The sequence below is a fragment of the Medicago sativa genome, chromosome 1 (genome assembly GCF_051527215.1).
Source record: "Medicago sativa cultivar Bolivia chromosome 1, Bolivia_mono, whole genome shotgun sequence".
NCBI classification, from domain to species: domain Eukaryota; kingdom Viridiplantae; phylum Streptophyta; class Magnoliopsida; order Fabales; family Fabaceae; genus Medicago; species Medicago sativa.
Window position 1 is genome coordinate 75,826,800 of NC_140749.1, and position 20,281 is coordinate 75,847,080.

General features: G+C 33.3%; 2 protein-coding genes, 1 long non-coding RNA gene, 1 other non-coding gene and 1 pseudogene across 5 annotated transcripts; 3 read left to right on the top strand and 2 right to left on the bottom strand.

The window, feature by feature from the left end:
• The first annotated feature begins 997 nt into the window (after nucleotides 1-997).
• On the top strand, nucleotides 998-1,794 carry LOC146957471 (uncharacterized). The gene is made up of 3 exons (XR_015018692.1): nucleotides 998-1,035; nucleotides 1,121-1,480; nucleotides 1,635-1,794. It is a non-coding gene; the product is annotated as an uncharacterized LOC146957471 (long non-coding RNA).
• Nucleotides 1,795-12,523: 10,729 nt separating this feature from the next.
• TRNAF-GAA (transfer RNA phenylalanine (anticodon GAA)) lies at nucleotides 12,524-12,596 on the bottom strand. Its single transcript has one exon. It is a non-coding gene; the product is annotated as a tRNA-Phe (tRNA).
• A 74-nt stretch (nucleotides 12,597-12,670) lies between these two features.
• On the top strand, nucleotides 12,671-13,861 carry LOC146957473 (autophagy-related protein 8i-like). Its single transcript, XM_085736753.1, has 5 exons — nucleotides 12,671-12,836; nucleotides 12,921-12,976; nucleotides 13,065-13,117; nucleotides 13,233-13,351; nucleotides 13,447-13,861. Exons 1-5 carry the CDS (start codon nucleotides 12,797-12,799, stop codon nucleotides 13,542-13,544), a joined length of 366 nt encoding a protein of 121 aa, XP_085592879.1. The 5' UTR covers nucleotides 12,671-12,796; the 3' UTR covers nucleotides 13,545-13,861.
• Nucleotides 13,862-15,327: 1,466 nt separating this feature from the next.
• On the top strand, nucleotides 15,328-16,883 carry LOC146957474 (peroxidase 5 pseudogene; annotated as a pseudogene). The gene has a single exon (XR_015023192.1). The product of XR_015023192.1 is annotated as a peroxidase 5 pseudogene (transcript).
• A 137-nt stretch (nucleotides 16,884-17,020) lies between these two features.
• Nucleotides 17,021-19,154, bottom strand: LOC146957475 (protein rolling protein). The gene is made up of 8 exons (XM_085736749.1): nucleotides 18,685-19,154; nucleotides 18,561-18,594; nucleotides 18,208-18,408; nucleotides 18,004-18,093; nucleotides 17,768-17,833; nucleotides 17,562-17,653; nucleotides 17,430-17,477; nucleotides 17,021-17,332 (listed from the first exon to the last, which is right to left on the bottom strand). The coding sequence occupies exons 1-8, from the start codon at nucleotides 19,023-19,025 to the stop codon at nucleotides 17,215-17,217; spliced, it is 990 nt and encodes a 329-aa protein (XP_085592875.1). The 5' UTR covers nucleotides 19,026-19,154; the 3' UTR covers nucleotides 17,021-17,214.
• Between the last annotated feature and the right edge of the window lie 1,127 nt (nucleotides 19,155-20,281).

A 20,281-nucleotide genomic window follows, 5' to 3' on the forward strand; every position in this document is an offset into this window, starting at 1 on the left:
CTAGAGTTGCCAAGCTATCATATTTGCCCTAATCGCCCCCTCTTTTTCCCTCCTAAGCAATTAAATGATCTTAGCCGTTTATGTGAATTCCTTGCTAATCTAATCTCAGCCGTTGATTCAAATGATATGTTTTAAACTACTCATTTCCTATCTCATACAGATGCGTCATAATGTCCATTAAAATCGTAGTTAATGCCAATCAAATCACCATAACTCCCAACGATTAGTAAACTTTTCTATTTAGGGAATCATATCGTATGTATTCATTTAGTGAGTAAAATCGTAACTACTCATTTCCTTTCTCATACAAATGTGTCATAATGTCCATTAAAATCGTAGTTAATGCTAATCAAATCACCATAACTCCCAACGATTAGTAAACTTTTCTATTTAGGGAATCATATCGTATATATTCATTTAGCAAATAAAATCGTAGTTAATGCCCTAATCACCCCCTTTTTTCCCTCCTAATCAATTATATGATCGCTGCCATTGATGTATTCATTAATCAATGCAAATAAAATCGTAACTACTCATTTCCTATCTCATACAGATGCATCATAATGTCCATTAAAATCGTAGTTAATGCCAATCAAATCACCATAACTCTCAACGATTAGTAAACTTTTCTATTTAGGGAATCATATCGTATGTATTCATTTAGCGAATAAAATCGTAGTTAATGCCAATTAGTGCCCTAATCACCCCTTTTTTTCCCTCCTAATCAATTATATGATCGCTGCCATTGATGTATTCATTGTTGGTTACCGTGGTTGATGGAAAACTATCTTGCAAATGATGCAAGGAATGCAAAAGCGCTGTTCCGAGGTAAATATGCCGCTTTTTATATGAAACATATCAATGCAAATAATTAAATTGGATTATAACTGATATCATTAATCAATCCATTGTAGGTTCAAGTTGCATGTCATTGTCATGGATGATTCTGGCTCGACAACATTTGTTCTCTTTGATCGTATTGTCACCCAGTTCATAGGAAGGAATGCCCAAGACTTGATTGCAGAAATTAACAAGGTTGCTTTCTTATTCTTAGTTTTATATTTTATATGCAGATTCAAGTCAACACTAATCACTACAAACTCCAATTTGCTTGGTGCAGCCTGAGAACAAGTCAATTGGTTATCCTATTGATTTCAACTTTTTTGTGGACAAAAAAATGCTCTTTAAGGTGGAGGTTAGTGATGGTAATATCAATAGGAAGTGGAGGAACTATGGTGTCAAAAGGGCTACTGATGATGTTGAAGTCATCAATGAATTCATCAAGAAATACAATCTCAAGGTTTTTTTTTTTTGTTTATATTTTTTTGTACTATCATATAGGTATGGATTCTTGCGCATGCCGTTATATATTAGAATTTTGACACGGAAGAAACTGTCTTTTTAACAGAATTCAACTGATGATGATGGTGTTGATAAGGAATTAGAGTTGACTGCGCTGGGTAGTGATGCCAATAATTTGGTGAGAAATTTATAAGCAGACTAATTGATCTTATGCCTTTTTAGCATCCTGATGGCCGAATTATATCAAGTCTAATATTTTTTAAACATTTCAGTCACTTTTGCGCAATCACAACTATATGAAAATTAATCGTTTTGCATATATCCTCTCTCAGGTGGGGTGTAGCATTACTACAGATACCTTTGTCAACATGCTGCAGGTTTCAAAGATGATTTCTGTAGTATTTCCTTCCCACGAACATATAACTGTCTACTACGTTTTAAATGTATAGTTTTTTTCATATAATGTCACAAGAAATTTATAGAATCCTCCTAACCGTTTTCTTATGACTGTAGAAAGCAATACGCGGTTAAAACTTTTAATTGCTGCAATTAATAGGAATTACTACCAATTGATTTACAGTGATCATTTACATTAAAAACTTTCTATAAAGCCATACGCGGTACAAGTGAAAATTTCCATGAATTATTTCTTATGACTTTACAAAGCAATACGCGGTTAATACTTTTAATTGCTGCAATTAATAGGAATTACTACCGTTTGATTTACAAGGGCCATTTACATTAAAAACTTCCTATAAATCAATGCGCGGTGCAAGCGAGAATGTCCATGAATTAACGTTGTGAGTATTTACAAAGCAATACGCGGTTAAGGCTATTAATTGCTGCAATTAATAGGAATTAATACCAATTGATTTACAATTGTCATTTACATTAAAAACTTGAGTAAATTACACTCACCTTCCCTTAAAGATGCTTGAATTACACTCCTCTCCCCTCTTATGTTAAAATACACACTCCCCTCCCCTCTTATTCAAAACATATTAGAAATTTTTTCACTCCCCTCCCCTGAGAGAAGCTTGAATTACATTCCCCTCCCCTCTTATGTTAAAATCTACACTTTACTCCCTCAATATTTTTTTTATTTCTAATAATCTAGCAAAAAAATAATAATCTAACACAATTCGAAAAAATAGTATTGCGATTCTATTTTAATATAATAAAAATTTGAATACATATTTTTTCGCTATTTTTTATTCATAATTTCATTAACATGTAGTTTTAAACTATGTTATAAAATATGAACAACCCAAAATAAAATTAAAATATGTGAAAAATTACTAAACACAATAAAACATGGTTATTTAAAAGTTAATTTTATACCACAAATTATAAAATCAATAGCAAAATATTTAAATTTAATTATCATTGACATTTAAATTATAAAGAAATGAATTAATTTTTCTTAAATGGTGATTCAAAATTAATGTATATCATAAAAATATTTATTTATATTAAAATAGATTAAGTGCACGTTTAATTATTAAGGGAGGGGGTTGTAATTCAAGCATCTTATAAGGGATGAGAGTATAAATTTTACTTTTCAAGGGAGGTGAGTGTATCTTTTAACATAAGGGGGGAGGGGAGTGTAATTCAATCATCTTTGAGGGGAAGGGAGTGTAATTTACTCTAAAATTTTTCTATATAGAGTTGTCTTCTCCCTGTAACTTTGTGCAGATTTTCGATTCAAATGGTGCGATATTCGGCGATGTACGCGTAAGTGAGTTTCTGTTTATATATTGAGGTCATATTTATACATCTAGCCATTATAAACTAACCTATTGACGCTATATAATATATATTTTAATTTTTTTGCTGTTTTGCTTTTTTTCAATTCCAGTAATTTATACGATTGAGTTTCAAACCTTTTTGTTATGTATGCTACCATTTCATTTTGTTATGTATGATATAAAACTTCTATCGCCAATGTATGGTTACATTATTTTTATTGTTCCGATCAACTTTTACGTGGTTGGACCCGTGCGGTAGCACGGGTCATTGGTCTAGTAATAGATGAATGGAAAATTGCAAGTTTAAACACACGTCTTAGCATCGTAAAGTTTAATTTTAGACTGTTATAAAAATTATATTTAGCCCCCAACTTTTGAAATATGTCATAGACTTGATAAGTATTCCCTATATGTAGTTTAATGTTTCAAAACAATTAGATGATAAATACATTTGTATGAAATATAATATATGAACATCCACAATCATTCTACATACTGAGAGAGAGAGAAATAGAGAGATTAACATCATAAATTTGACACATTAGTGTGATGAGAACAAAGAGATGAAAAGAAAATGAGAGGTTGAATAAGGTTTAGGGTTTAAGAGTTTGAAAAATAATTGTCTTCAAATATCATTACCCTATTTATATTTTATATAAATTATTTCATGATTTAAATTATACTATATTTAACTTTTATTGAGAAAAAAATCACATAATGTCAAAGCATAAAAAATCACATAATGTCAAGCATAAACAACAATAAATAAATGAAAAATGTGAAACATCTCGAGAGATGTTGTCCCGAGAGCATCATGATTGGCTAATTAACAACCAATTCCCGTGTTTTCCGCTAGTCAAACATTAAAGCGACAACCTTTAACATAAGTCGTTGTCATACCCCAATTTTTGACCTAAGGTCCCACTGACACATGTCTTTTGACTAGGAATATTCCTTGTTTTTTTTCAGACCTCCTCTCACTTTTTTTAATTTTTATTATTATTTATTAGTCTTTTTTTTTAGTTTCCATCTTTTAATACTTTATTTTTATTTAGTCTTTATTTTCCAATTTACCGTTTTTTTTATTCTAATTATTTCTTTTAGTTTTTTTAACCATTTTAATGAGTCCGAAATAATTGTCTCTGGGGTCCAAAGAAAATTCTATTCCAACCATGCCACTATCACAGCCTCAATCACAAAGTCAGAAAGTTCTTTCCCATTTTTCATCAGGAACGCGTTTCATCATCGATACCTCTTCTCACCTTTTTTATTTATTAGTCTTTTTTTTAAACTTTTAGTTTTTATTTTTATCTTTCATTTTTATTCAGTCTTGATTTTATATTTTTTTTATTTTTCATTTTACCATTTTATTTTTTATTTTTTTCGTTTAATTACTGTTACACCCTAATTTTGGACCTAAAAATACTTATTCAATTCTTCTTTTCTTGCATTATAAGTCATTTGAACTGTCTCTGATCAATTGCATCTTTCTCTGCATTTTATTTCAATGTTATTTGCAAAATTCATGAAAAAGGGTATTTTAGTCATTTCCTGCATTCAACTCATTTTAGTCTTTGAAAATTGTTTGAGTCTTTTAAATTGGTTTGTATAAGTCCTTGTTTCAATCTCATGTCAAAATTCATTTCAAAAATATCAGTTGAGTCATTTTTAGTCAGTTTAGCCCCTAGGGGCATTTTAGTCATTTCTTATGTCAAAATTTCTTTCAATCTTTTAAAAATTTGTTTGAGTCCTTTCAAATAGTTTGAATAAGTCTTGATTGCAATTCCATGTCAAAATCCATTTTAAAAATTGCGTTTGAAGTCATTTTGAGTCAGTTTTGCCCCTAGGGGCATTTTAGTCTTTTCATGTGTTAAAACCCTGTTTAAATTCTAAAAATTCGCTTGTATGAACTCTTGCTTTAATCCCTTGTTAAAAATCATTTTAAAATTGCATTTGAGTCGTTTCGAGTCATTTTAGTCCCTAGGGGCGTTTTGGTCATTTCACATAATATTTCTGATTCGTTTTAATCTGCTTTGTTGTTTTTAATCGTCTCGCTTTACGTTAATTTTCAATTTACTTTTTCAATTCAATTTTAGTTTTAATTTTCATTTTAGTCCTCGCACTTTTATTATTTGCATTTTAATCCCTTTTTTAGTTTGTTAGAGTCCAAGTGCCATGTGTCCAAATGCTATTGGTCCTTAAGAGTTTGTTACAAGTCTAGTGCCACATGTTCCACTCCAATTGGTCCAAGGCTTACCACATCACGGGTGCAGATCCTCTCCATTTCTACTAGAAATGGAGATCTCAATTTCCTTCTATTTTCTTTAGACACGTGGCTTTAAAATGTTTGAAGGGTTGAGATTCAATTATTATTATTTTTATTTTTTTATGAAGGAACAGAACAGTTCAGGTTCTCCAACATTCCCATAGAAAACCACCGTCTTTAGTTACAGAATGCCACTGCCACCTACGTCGTGCCTTTCGTCGCCGACCACAGTCGTCCTTCCGTCACAACGCCGTCTCATCCTGTCAAGCGTTGCAGCAAGGAAAGAAATTGAAGAAAAATTGAATGGATTCAATGGCTTAGATTTGATTTTATTATTAAATAACTGATGATTATCAATTTATTTCTTTGGAAGAAAACTTTGAGCAGATTTGCCACCGCAACGTATGGGGTAATGAGATAATGGCCACTACTTTGTTATCCCTTTCCTTGCCGTTATTGAGAATCTCATGTCCTATATTGGCCTTGTAACAATGAACAACCATGACTAGGCAGTCGTACAACGAGGAGAAAAATAAGGAGAGGGACGTTGACGCCGAGGCGGACAATCGCCTTCTTCGGAATCGCCAGCGGATGAGCACGTCAACAGGCAGGGATGATGAAATGTTGCAGAATCTGAACGGTTTTTAGTTTTCTTATTAAAAAATAATAATAATTGAATCTCAACCCTTCAAACATTTTAAAGCCACGTGTCTAAAGAAAATAGAAGGAAATTGAGATCTCCATTTCTAGTGGAAATGGAGAGGATCTGCACCCCCACATCACCTATATAAGTCAAAGTCAAGGTTAAAGTCACATAACCAATCATTTTTTTACAAATTCCACAAAAGCATCACAAACTTTTTTCCCTCTTTTCTTCTCCCACGTGGCTACTTCCTCCACCACCATAACAAACCCACTCCACCACCATAACTAACCCACTCCTCCACCTTTAACCACCACAACAACCTCCTTAACCACCATCACCGCTCCATTTTCATTGCCTCCAATCAATTCACAACCTTCACCATCAACCTCGAATACAAACACTAATCCATCAATTTTCTAGATCAATTCGGATCAAACGCTCCAATTCCTACCAATTTCCTCAAGAACAGCATGAATCAAGATTCCAGCAATACTATCATCATCAATATTCCTCCATCTTTTCTCACGAACGCAACGAACACCTCATCAATTTTTCATTGAGCATTCTCGAATTCGTCAACAAGCCGCATCAATTCATCCTCGATTGCTCATAACCAAATCATCGATTAATTTTCTGAGTTCAACAACATCAAAGCACACAAATTCGAACTGTTCGTGAAGCAAGAACGTGAAGGAACGAAGAGCATATCAAGCCAAAGAACCGAAAGTGGTGATTGTTTGTTCGAATTGGAAGCAGTCGAAATCAAGGTCAAGGAGAAAGAAGATTCAGTCGAAATCAAGGTCAAGGAGAAAGAAGATTCAGTCTGAAATCAAAGTCAAGAGGAAGAGGTAATCTTTGATTCATGTCATATGTTCTTTTGATTTGTAGATCTAGCTTTGGATGTTGCTTGTTTGATTTGATTTTTTCGAAGAAAATCGAGATTAAGAGTAGAAAGAGAGTGGTTTGGTTGTTGAAAAGTTTTTTTTTAAACATGGAGGATGAAAAGGAAAGCAGCGATGCTGCAGATTTTGAGAAGAAGGAGTTTTTTTTTTTGTGTTGGTTTCATTCAAAACACGTCAATATACTTCCTCCCATTTTCCATTTCATCCGACCCATATCAATGACCCAAAACCCATGGTCCAACCCGTCCTGCATCCTAAAGACTGGGCCTGGGCTTAACTTATCTATCTACTTCGTTTTCTTGCAATTTTCTTACTATTTTAACACTACCTAATGCTGTTTGCACCTTTGTTCTTACTAAAATCCTTTCAAAAATTCCCAAAAAATTTACTCAATGTTTTCTTGATGTTTTCAATGGATTTTAATGTGTTTTGCATGTTAATCTTGATGGAAAACACATGGAAATATTTGTCTCCTTGTTAATTCAATTTTTCCCACTTTTTATTAAAAATCTTGCTAAAGAACTTCTAAAAACTTTGTGAAATCCCTTGCAACTATCCTTGGCACTTGGAACTTGTTTCTCATGATACTTTGGTATGTTGAAATTGGTAAGAATATATGTGGAGTTTCCTTGTGATTTTATGTTACCTTTCGTTAATTTCTTGTGAAATTTTTGCATGCTCTTGATCCTAAAACCCTACTATGGTATATTGACCCTTGGTATAAGGGCTTACAATGTGTATGCCTCTGATTTGGTGCTATTCTTTACTGTTTTGGAGTTTGATTTGTTAGTTTCTTGTTTTACAAGTCATGTAAATAATTGTTTGTGGAAGTAGAGTGTGAAATATGCTTAAAATGTGTCATAATTCTTGGTTTGATGTTGTCTTATAATTTTCATGTCATAGCTGAAATAAAACTCTTTAAAGATTGACATGGCATGAAAATTATAGGCCTTATGTTTGTGTGAATTTTATGACCAAGTTTAGGCATATTTTACCACTTTTGTGTGCTAGGATTTTTACCCTTTTTTTTCAAGTTTCATTACTTCCCTATGCTATTTTGCTTACATCTATTTCAATCCTTATTATTCCTTATGCCACTAACCATTTTGTTTCATGTTTTCATGCATCTCCACAAGCATACTTCATTCTTCCATTATAGTTTCATTTCTTGCACTTTAATTCCTATATTAATACTGAGAATGTAACACTTAGGATTTTCCTTTGTACTTTACTTTCATGTCATTTACTTTTCTTGCAAGACCATAGAATGTATCTAGGCCAATGATGTAATAAGGACAATGGACTCTAATGATGTACACCGACACAAGCACCGACACATGCACACACCTCACTTTAGGTATATAGCTAGAATATGCATGTTTAGATGTATGTTTAGGATTGTATGTTTAGATGTATGCTTAGGCTTCATACTTAGAAAAATCAATTTTCAAAGAAATATGAACAACATCACTCAAATATTTTCCTTAATAAACCTTGGGATCAAAATCCCATTGAATTTTCCCTTCATTTTTCTTAATCAAAATTTCAATGAACTTTAATCAAACTTTGACTTCCTTTCTCAAAATAACTAATCAAACCTCACATTTTTCCAATCTTATGCCTTTAAGGCCTCTCAATCTTCATTCTTCAAAACTCCAATTTTCAAACTTAAAATCAACCAACAAAAACAAAAAAACATTTTTTGGAAGAGAACTACGGTGGATTTGATCCCTTAAACGGGTACGTAGGCAAGGAATCAAAATTCCTTCAATTCAACTAAAATAAAAATCCAAAAAACATTCTTCTCCCTCCAATTCTTCACCTAGAATACTCTTAGGTTTAATAATCACTTTCAAATAGCATTTAAAAATAAAGCGCGCGCGTAGAAATTAAAGACGGTTCCTATAGGATACTATAGTCGTTATGGGTGCCTAACACCTTCCCGTAGCGAAAACAACTCCCGGACCTCGATTCTCAAGGGTTTTGCTTACTTTTTCCCTTCCCAAGAAAAAATAAGATATCACCGGTTAAAAAGGTTCAAACGTAATCAATGTTTGACACCCGAAAACCAAGATAAAACAATTACTTCTTTAGGTTTTTATTAACTTTTTTTAATGAGTCCATAAATTGTCAAAAAAATATAGTGTCAAGGTCCAATTTTTTTTTTCTTTCTCAAGTGTGCCACCAATCATGCCATCTTTACATGTCAACTCTCCCATTTGAAAAAATCATTCAAATCACATTCCAAAACCATCAATCTCATTCAAATCCCCATCAAAGTGCATTAAACCAATTTTCCATTTTTCATCAACCTTAGAACCTATAAATAGAACTCTCATCCTTCACAATTTCACACACCAAAAAGTTCTCTTGAGTTGTCAAAGAACTTTTCTCTCTTCTCCCTCATTTAGCTTGTGTTGACAAGCTATTCTTTTCTTCTCCCTCTTTTTTCTGTCCCTTCGGAAAAGTCCCTTCGGTAATTTTGTCCCTTCGTTTGTCCCTTCCTTTTATTTTCTTGCATTTTATTTCTTTTTTAGCATTTTTTTATTTCTATTTAGCATTTTAATTATTGTCATTTATTTTCCAGCAATTAGAATGTATTTAGGTCAAATGTAAATATAAATGAGAAAAAAGCGTGTGTGTATGTGTGTGTCTTTTTTTTTTTACCGCTTTATATATATCAAAAATACAAAAAATTAGATTAAGGATTTTGTGGTGATCTAACGTCACGACAAAAATCCACGCGCTTTTAATTTTTTTGCTCCGTTAGTTTAATTTTCATTTATTATTCCAAAACAACAAAAACATTCAAATAATAAAAATCACAAAAATATTTTCATAATAAATCTTGATTTTCAATCAAGTAATCGTTCTTTTTATTTTCTTTCTTAATCAAATATCAAATCAATTTCAATCATACTTTGAGTATATTTTCTTTCAATATAAAAAATACAAACCAATTCTCATTTGCCACTTGGCTTTTCATTTTAAAACCTTTTTCAAAACCAATAAAAAACACAAAACCAATCAAACGTCAATTTCTACCACGAACTACGTGATTTTGATCCCTCACGGGTACGTAGGCAAAGGACTTGTCCTCTCAAATCAAATTAAAATCAACTCTTTTTTTCTTTTCTTTATTTTATTCATCATTTATGTACATCTCATTATTTTCTTTCAAAGCAAGTTTAAAGCACAAAAAGTTAAATAAAATCAAGAGGTTCTCGTAGAGTACTACGAATATTTAGGGTGCTAATACCTTCCCTAAATATAACCAACCCCCGGACCCCCCAATTTAAATAATTTTTTTTCAAAGCCGTGAAATAAAAAGTGAGTCAAACGCTAATCAAATAGCCTTGACCTCCAAAAAATGACGCGACAATCGTGATCTTTTCGGGAACAAACTCTTCGCTGTGTATAACACAACTTCAAATAAATCATTAGACACTATGTATAACTAAATTTATGTTTATACATAGTATATTTTCTAGGTTATACCAATAATATTGCGCTAACCTAGTGCAAACTATAACTTTGCAATTGCTAGTAGTTGCTAATGCAAGCAACTACAAAATGTTGGTCCCATTCTTTCCATTGTAAATTTTAGTTATGCTTCTAATCTAATAATATATTAATTAAATAAAAATATAATAGTAAATGTGATGATGAATGATGTCCAAAAAGTAAAGAATGATAACAGTGTTGCACAACTTTGTCGGTAAACATCAGAGATTGGTTAAAATCTATCAACACACTAGATAAATATCAATCATTGAGAGATGAGAGTCGTCGGTGCTACTACTCAATTGTCAAGGTGCAAAGATGTTTGACCAGGGTGTGCAGAATGCAATTTACCTAGTGTGCTACATGAAATTTCCGAAAATCCAAGGTGTGCAGGTGCAGAGTTCAGCGAAATTAGGAGAAACGTGACCTGATAATTCAGAGTTCAGCGAAATGTAAGTGTAAAGTCTGACTAAGACTTGTTCCATCTGGTAATTGAACTCAGGTTGTTTTGAACAATTCGTCTTAGGTGTGGCTCATTAACCACTTGAGTCAAATTAATCAACCACTTGAGTTCAATTACTTGATTAACAATATTCCTTTATATTAACAGGCAACAATAATAAGATAAGGGAACAATAATAAGATAAGGGAATCTTTAAAAAAAAAAAATAATAAGATAAGGGAACAATAATAACATAAGAATAATCCAGTTTGCAAAACAAAAATGAAAAATTGGTATTTTGTACTTGTGTAGTTTAAACTCTTACATTAATGTTTTGCACGAACTGTTGGTTTGTGATTAAGAGAACTACGGCAATCGATATAACCAGGGGCAGATCTCTATTGAGACCCCCAGGTGCCGTGGCACCCCGCAAGTTTACTATATATATAGTATTATCCATAATACAGCAAGGAATTTCCAGTTGTTCTAGCGGATAGGGGGTGCTTTTACAAGGCTAATGGTCGTGTGTTCGACCCTTTAGCCAATATATTTTTGATATTTTCTTGTGCATTTTTAATATTTTATCAAAAAAAACGTTCCCAAGGAGAATCCAACCCGCAACACAACGCTTATTTAAAGCAATTCAAACCACCAGATCACTTATTATTGTATGATAATACTTGAAATATTGTAATATATAAACGTTCATTAAAAGTGGAGTATACAAAAGCATTTGGCACCCCCAAGAAAATAAGTGAAGATCCGCCACTGGGTATAACTATGAATATCTAACCCATAATAGTATAAATCACCGTTGTGCCTCCTAACAACAAACCTATTCGTGAACTGTTCACTTCAAATTTTAACTGAGCGTGGAAACAACGTAAAAATTGATTTGTAACCAATTTGGTTTCCAAATAATACAAGTTTAGAGATACACGCTGCATTTTATATACCAACCCTCCTTTTTATTGTTTAAAACTTCCGATGTCGGACTCCATTAGAAATTCCATAATGGGACCAATTGTCTCAATCATGGAAGGAAACGTTATTTGCGACTTTATTACGTAAGAAAGCAAAATTCAAGATGTTGGAGATTTATTTATCTTCAGTGTCAATGGACTAAGAATGGCAATATCACTAGGTTGATATGGCGGATTGAAATTCCCGCAGGAAGCTTCAAATCTTGCCCACAAAAAGAGAAACTTACTAAGAAAAGAAATCAACAAAATCATAAATATAATCAATAATTTATATGAGGAAGGATCACGTTTCTCAAATTTGGCCAAGGAAGGAAACTTTGCCTTAATTAGCAACACCGACGCTACTTGCTCTTCGAGGCCAGGCCAACCAAACCATAACCACCATATGCCACTCTTTGCCAGCGCCACCACGTTTCTGGAGCGTTTCAAACAGTTAAAGAGCTAACCTGAAGTTATATACATGTTCCTACCATTCAGATGGGAATCATTGGATTTCGGAACAAGCTAAGGTTCATGAATCATCGACTTTGAACTAATAAAACTTGATAGGTCATGTATGGATGCGTTCATAAACTGAATGACCAAGATTTAGGACTGGTTATTTTCTTTGTTATAGGATCCTTTGAGAATGTAGTGGTTAATTGGCAATTTGAAAAGAAAAAAAAAACAGAACCCAAAAATCCCGTCCAAAAAGGTTAAAATAATTTTCAAAAAAAAAAAAAAGAAATTATGCGGTGAGCGTGGATCGAACACGCGACCTTCAGATCTTCAGTCTGACGCTCTCCCAACTGAGCTATCCCCGCTTGTTGACAATCTTTTCATAAATAACAATATAACATAACATAATATCCTTGTTGTCCTTATCCATGTGAATCATCATCATATCATCTAAAATAATGTATGTCTTGACCAACTACCGTGTTGCATTTTAATCGCACGAAACTTAGAAGAAGAAAATTCACAACCAGAGCAACTCTTGTCTTGCTAGATCTTCGACACAAAAATGGGAGGAGGTTCTTGTTTCCAGAACGAGTTTACGTTTGGTACATTAGATTCTTCATCCTTTTTAATAATTTTATCTTATTTATTCATCAATTTTTGTAAGAGAATTGTTTTCGCGTGTGTAGAACAAAGGCTTCAAGAATCACGTGATATTATTGCCAAATACCCCGATCGAATCCCCGTAAGTCCCATCAATCATTGATTTTCGTATTCCTCCAATTTAATTTCAATTTGGCTTTCAATTTTGAATAATTTTTCTTCTTCTTCAGGTGATTGTGGAAAAGTATACCAAATGCGATCTGCCTCATTTGGAGAAGAAAAAGTAAGACTATAAATCAAATTTGAGTTAGATAAATAAATGCATAAAACTTTATGCATAAGTTGTAATTATAATAACTTACTTAGTAATTTTATCATTTGTTATATTTTTGTGATAGATATCTTGTTCCACGAGACTTGTCAGTTGGACATTTCATTCATATTTTGAGTTCCAGACTTAATTTACCAGCTGGAAAAGCTATCTTTGTATTTGTTAAGAATACTTTACCTCAAACTGGTAATAAACTTGCATTATCCTAATCTTAAATCTAATTTTTTTTTTCTTCCTCTTGTTGCTTTTTCATGTTGCTGTGTTTATTTTTGCTATTGCAGCTAGTATGATGGACTCTGTTTATAGATCATTCAAGGATGAGGATGGATTTCTTTACCTGTATTATAGCACTGAGAAAACCTTTGGATCCTGTACATAAATGTCAACTATTGAACTCTCTACACTTGTGAATTACCACTACCTTCTTATATCAGAAACCTTGTAAATATTTGTTGTATTGTTGTATGGTTTCACCACCAATTATTGCATTCTTATTCATCTTTCAAATGCTATGTATAACATTGAACCATTTGGGCTATTATGAATTTGAGAATGCATGATCATTGATGATGTATAGGAAACTGCTCTTACTTATAGTGTGCAAGATATAATTGCTACAGCCTACATCCTTGTTGATTAATGTAACAAAGAATCTGAGTAGTTTTCATTTTCTTTACTACATTTGTTTATTGATAATTTTTCTGTCATGTATTCTTAGCCTCTTTTCACTTGTTCAACTGGGAAAACTGGAACAAATGTCCACTTTCCCTTTATTTGTAACTGGATGCAATATATAGGATTCGTCTAATTCACTGAAGCTATAGTCACCAAATACATCAACCATATAACTTATATGATATAAATGGTTTGAATGCTTCATCTATCAAGGCATTTGGTGTTTTGAGCCATCTAACACATGCTTTTCGCACATGTCGAATTTCATTAAATTTGAGAACACTTACTCACCTTCAAGACAATCCTCCATTCCCTCTTTATTCTCATGGCAAAACTAGCTTGTACCTTGTATTCTCATCGGGATGAATCATGTCATTTTTTAATCTCATTGCGACATGGTTGTGCAAGCTATTAACTCGGTCAGTCATTACTGGACGAGCTTATGAAACACATTAAAGCCACCAATGTTTTTTATTAGCTTGGTTTTTATTAGCTGGAACTTTCATATGGGCGCCCAAAGTCTAGTCTCAAGTTTTATCATTCTCCTCCCTGTATTCAACACTTTCTCCTTGATGGAATGAAGTTATCTTATTTTACCTCAATAGAATTAGACACAGTATTACCTTGTTTAAAAATTAATTACTTTATTTTTATCTAATTTTGATGAGCATACATACGAATTAGGTTTTTTCTACGCTAAATTGATAATACGAAGAATATAACACTATATTCTTGAAGAATTCTTGATGTTATTTTTCTAGAGATATATCATTGCTCGTATGTTTATAATGTTATCTAGACCAAATTCTAACACTGAGAAAACCAAATTTTCAAGATGAGTGATATGAACACTCTTTCTAACCCACACTCTCTTGAAATTCATGTGAGTACTATACTTTGGAAATGGGTCTCGCATAAAGTGGTCAGATTCACATGGATTTCACCCGATATGGGAGAGTGTTAGAAAGAGAGTGTTTCGTAATATATTTGTACACCTATTTTGTGACAACTTTAAAAACAATCTTATTTTTCTCTCTTCTTATTGGTCAAAAACAATATAGAGAAAGAAAGAAAAAAAAAAGATAGAGAGTAAACACAATAAGAGTATACGAGCGAGGGAGTTCCAAGAATTGTTCCAAAATAGTTGTCAATTATCAATGCTAATGAACAAGTATCTAGTTTAAATTGCATTTTCCATTGATGTGGCCCTACATGATACGGACTTGCACACGGTATGATGACAACTATGTTCTTTAATACACAAAAGTCGGCATATTTGTTAAATATAAAAGCAGAACGACCTGGTAATCATAAGCCACTATGTTTCTTGTAAGAATGTTTGTGTGACGAAGTAGGTGTTTAGTAGCAAATAGTAACACTCTTTCCCCAATTGCTTGATTAATATATGATATATATTCCATGTCCATGTAATTATAAGCATAGCATCCAGACTGAGCAAGAAGTGTTCAAAAGTATATTACTTCAACGTTTGTCTAACATTGAAGGCTACAGCCAAACACGTTTTTGTTTACAAAGTAAGACCTACTCTCACCTCCTCCCCTTCATATATTTTCCAACCTATATATATATATATATATATATATATACTCATGAATCATGATGAGGCATATGTTCTTCACCTCAACCTTAATTAGTATCCAACAGCATATATACATACTTGCATACCATTCTCTTCCTTTTCCACTCACACTACTTAGCAGACTAATACTAAAAAACCAAAATACATACATCTACTACTTAATTCAATTGAGAGATAAAGCATATCCTATAAGTTAACAATGGTTAGAATGCATGCAATACTCTCTATAGCTACCTTGGTTCTAATTATTCTCTCAGTTTCAACAACATTGGCATCATCGACATCTTTGAAGTATGGTTTCTACAAGACAACATGTCCATCCGCGGAGGCAATTGTTAGAAGAGCTGTAAACAAAGCTGTTTCACTCAACCCAGGCATCGCTGCTGGTTTGATTCGAATGCATTTTCATGATTGCTTTGTCAGAGGATGTGATGGTTCTGTTTTATTAGAATCCATACCAGGTATTCGATCTGAGAGAGACCATCCTGCAAACAATCCAAGTTTACGTGGCTTTGAAGTAATCAACGAGGCTAAGGCACAAATAGAGGCTGCATGTCCTAAAACGGTGTCCTGTGCAGACATTCTTGCTTTCGCAGCTCGAGATAGTACTCGCAAAGTTAGTGGCGGCAAGATAGACTACTCAGTACCATCAGGACGCAGAGATGGTCGAGTATCTATCTTCGACGAAGTCACACAAAATCTACCACCACCAAATTTCAACGCGGAGCAACTTATCGATAATTTTGATAGAAAAGGTTTGTCAGCAGATGAGATGGTTACACTTTCTGGTGCTCATTCTATTGGTGTCTCACGTTGTTCTTCTTTTTCAAACCGATTATACTCTTTCAATTCAACTTTTCCTCAAGATCCTTCTATGGACCCTAAATTTGCTAGGTTGTTGAAATCTAAGTGTCCACCACCACAGTCACAGAGCATAAACCCAACGGTGGTGCTTGATGGTTCCACGCCTAATGATTTGGACAGCATGTACTATAAGAGGTTGAAGAATAACCGTGGTTTATTAACTTCGGATCAATCGTTGCTTAATAGTGGCTTAACTAAGAGAATGGTGTTAAAAAATGCCAGACATGCTGCAATCTGGAATGTGAAGTTTGCCAAAGCCATGGTGCATATGGGTTCCTTAGATGTGCTGTCAGGTTCTGAAGGTGAGATTAGGGAGCGTTGCAGCATTGTTAATTAATTATAATTAACTGCAGCACCATCTTGATCTTCAGAAAATTTGTTCATAGATTCAAAGATAGTTTTCTTTCTTTTTTCAACAATTCTTTGATACTTTTATTGTTTTGTTTAGAATCATTCTTTATTTGTGTGTGACCGCTTATACTCTTCGTCAATTCAAGGGTATATGTGCATTCCAGTGTAATAAAACATGAAATAGTGAATTACTCTTTGAATTATATATGTTGGATAGGATCATTTCAATATTTACTGCTTACAGATTTGGTTATTATTTGGTGACTTATTATTCGGTTGACCTCTTCAAATTGTATGCAGTAGAACTAGTCCGATTGCAAGAACATTTTTACAGGAAATACTTGTATGGACTATGAACCCGAATATTAAGTGAACAAGCCATTTATAGTTTTCTACTATTTCAGATGCTGACAATTGTTCTAAATTGCTGGCAGCAACCTCAACAGTTTTTCATGTCTATCAAAAGACATCACAACCACAATTGCAAACACATGTAACTGCAATATAGAAGTTCGCAGCTTAACCTCAATTACAACTTAATATTATAGCAATAACAGAATTAGTATGACCTCACGAATGCACGAGGGAAGAATCTGTGAAGAACGTTGATTTTGGTTTTCACTATCAATGAATAGATGCCGTAGCAAGGTATGTGAACTAGCGCCATGCAGATATACCTGTAGACAAGATGCATTAGTGAGAATAACAAGTATTTGGTATAGAAAGAAAGTTGGAGAAGACATGACATTTGTATTGTTAATAGTATATCTTTACCATAAGGAAGCCCATGGAGTATTAAGCTCAAGAAATGGGTACGGCCACCTGTTAGAGGAAGAATGTTTTAGCTGCTGGCTGATGATGATGCAAAAAAGGTAAAAGTACAGTTACATTACATTTACATCTTACCATGTGGAACCACAAGCGTGGATAACCCATTCGAAAATAACGTAGGAGCAGCTCCAGAGCACAAAATATGCTATTCTAAACCACGGAAAAGGCTGAAAAAAGAACACATACATACAGTAAATTGAAACCATTAATTACATGTACCTCAGTGTAATATAAAATTGGTGCTTAGTTTTATGTTGCACTCCAGTGAGTGTGTTACTTACAAGATTGTTCAGCATGGTATCCAAAAGAAGGAAAATGGCGTTCAAGGTATGCATGCAGCCCATCAACTGTCATCAAGTACATATCAACAATAATCAATGATACTTCCAAGTTCCAACTATTATTAGGTAAATTACTAACAATTTGTTTGAGACTTTGAGTGGTATACGAGGACAGAACATGAGGGGAACTGAATAAACAAAAAAAAATATGCGATATATGGAAGAAGTGCACATACCATGTTTAGCTTAAAACGAGAAATGGATAAAAATGGGACAATAACGCACCAAAAGACAATATCTGTTAAGATGACAGCCCCTGCACTAGTCTGCGAAATGCAGAATATCAGTTCAAGGTTCAAGTTCAACTGGATTAAAATATTATTTGTGACAAATTAGAAAACAAATATTCATCATAATTAATGTTCCGGAGGAAACTTAACCTGATAGGTAATTTGCATGAGGTAACCCCAGAATCCTGCTGTTTGTTCAAACTCCTCTTCAGTATACCGGCTTTGAAACCTGAAGATGGAACCTTTGGTTTCCAAATCCCTTCTCAGAAATTCTGTCATTTCCCCATTTTGAAGCGGAGGAGGTTTGTTCAAAACCTTCCAACATCCGTATGCAGATACTGTTGTCCCTAACTGCATCCCAAAAACAATATAAAGGGAATACATGGTAATACAACCACAGTCACATGGTTCGTAAATCTTAATTCATTTTGGTTCCTGAGTGTTGTAGCGAATTATGTTCCTATGTATACACCTAAAGTGAAAAAATTGAGATGATCACTCACCGCAAAGTATATCATTACTAATGTGAAAGTCCATCTGCATAAAAATAAAGGCAACACGTTCAAATGGTCAAGGAACAAGAATCATGAAAGTGCCAAGGAATAACCGGAAGGAAAAAGGACTTACTCGGTATAGTAGTAAAAAATACTTGCATCGTACTCATGAATATCTAAGTATAATAGCACGGCCAAGCCGACAAAGGAAAACAAACGCGTAGTTAACAGCACAAGAGGGTGCACTCCTCGCCAACAGCTGGTCCATAGCTGGGAGGTGCTCACATGACCTATGGCCACTCTATTGTCCGACGAAGGTGAATTAGCCACCAGAAGGCTCTCAACAAAGATGTTAGAATCGCTTTGAGAGGTCGAGGACCCTTCGTTTGTCCACAGAACCCATAAGGCACCTAGGATGGACACTCCAACAATTGAAAAACACACAAAGTCGTACCACTCTACCACCAATGCCATGGATGCATTCACTTCTGCTAGGCAAGGCAGCTTTGTTGTTTTTGGTGCATAATGTTTTAATTGGTAAACTAAAGACTGATAATGTTAAAAGGGAGAAGCTGACTCTAGAAATTGTTTTGGTGTGTATGGGAGGATACAGAAGGAAGGTATACTGAGAGGGAATGATAGTTTTGGGTTGAGTTTGACTGTCAGGTTTGTGATTATTTAGTTCAACTTTGAATATAAGTTATACCTACTAACTACTAATTAGTAAGAGGATGAAAAATCAACATCAACGAGGATACAATGCTAGAGATGAAATTGTAAAAGGGAAACTTAGATTTACTTCAATGATAATAGCCAAAGTTTATGCAACAACAATGATATGTGTACATTTTAATTTTCTTATTATTCAAGATTTCGATTTCTCTCTATCTCTTTCTTCATGTCACATGATTAATATATCATATCTATCGCATCAAGCTCTTTATTTATTTTCTCTCAAGGGTATAATAGATATTGAATATCCATGAAATATTTTCCTTTATCCTATGTCGACATGTATATGAAAGTTATTCAAAACACAATTGGTATTGCTCTCTATAATAGTAGATCACATTCATCGTCCTTTTTCTTTACCATTGAGAATAGGGATGCTTAAAAAATAATTTGAAATGGACCGTTAAACCGAACTGCATGAAAAATATCGAAGTGTGATTAAATAGTTTGTAAACTGAACTAGTTCGATTCATGAACTATCAATATGCTTCAGTTTAACTATTCAATTTTTAGTTGTTTAAAATAGTTATAATATTTAATTTGGTTATATTTTTGATTTTCTTTCAACCTACTAATTATCGGTTAATAATAGTAATATGGTACAATTCTTCAAAAAAAAAATAATAGTAATTTGGACAATTCCATTGAAAAAAATCATTTCAAATTTTGTAAAAGTGGTTATTCTTTCCAAACAATGAACCATCCTAATTGAGATGGTGCTTGATGGAATCTAAAACTATCACTAACAAAACTATAAGAAAAATAAAATAACCTAAAAGATTTATTAGCTATCAATAAGGTTCTAAGTTAAAAGAGAGAAGGAAACTATCTAAAAAAATGAAATAACTTTTTCATTCATCTTTGGTTGCCCTAAGCATGAGACATAAAGTGCTTATATAAGTTGATGCATACACATGGTATGATAACTACATCAACCACATAATAACAATGCTACAAACAAACTAATAGAATATGTCTAAAAGATCCCCTTCAAAAAT

Coding starts and splice junctions, on each gene's coding strand:
- LOC146957473 (XM_085736753.1), top strand. CDS start 12,797: ATGGGAGGAGGTTCTTGTTTCCAGAACGAGTTTACGTTTG. Junction 12,977..13,064: donor AATACCCCGATCGAATCCCC/GTAAGTCCCATC, acceptor CTTCTTCTTCAG/GTGATTGTGGAAAAGTATAC. Junction 13,352..13,446: donor GAATACTTTACCTCAAACTG/GTAATAAACTTG, acceptor TTGCTATTGCAG/CTAGTATGATGGACTCTGTT.
- LOC146957475 (XM_085736749.1), bottom strand. CDS start 19,025: ATGGCATTGGTGGTAGAGTGGTACGACTTTGTGTGTTTTTCAATTGTT. Junction 18,094..18,207: donor TCATGCAAATTACCTATCAG/GTTAAGTTTCCT, acceptor TGCATTTCGCAG/ACTAGTGCAGGGGCTGTCAT. Junction 17,834..18,003: donor CTCGTTTTAAGCTAAACATG/GTATGTGCACTT, acceptor ACTTGATGACAG/TTGATGGGCTGCATGCATAC.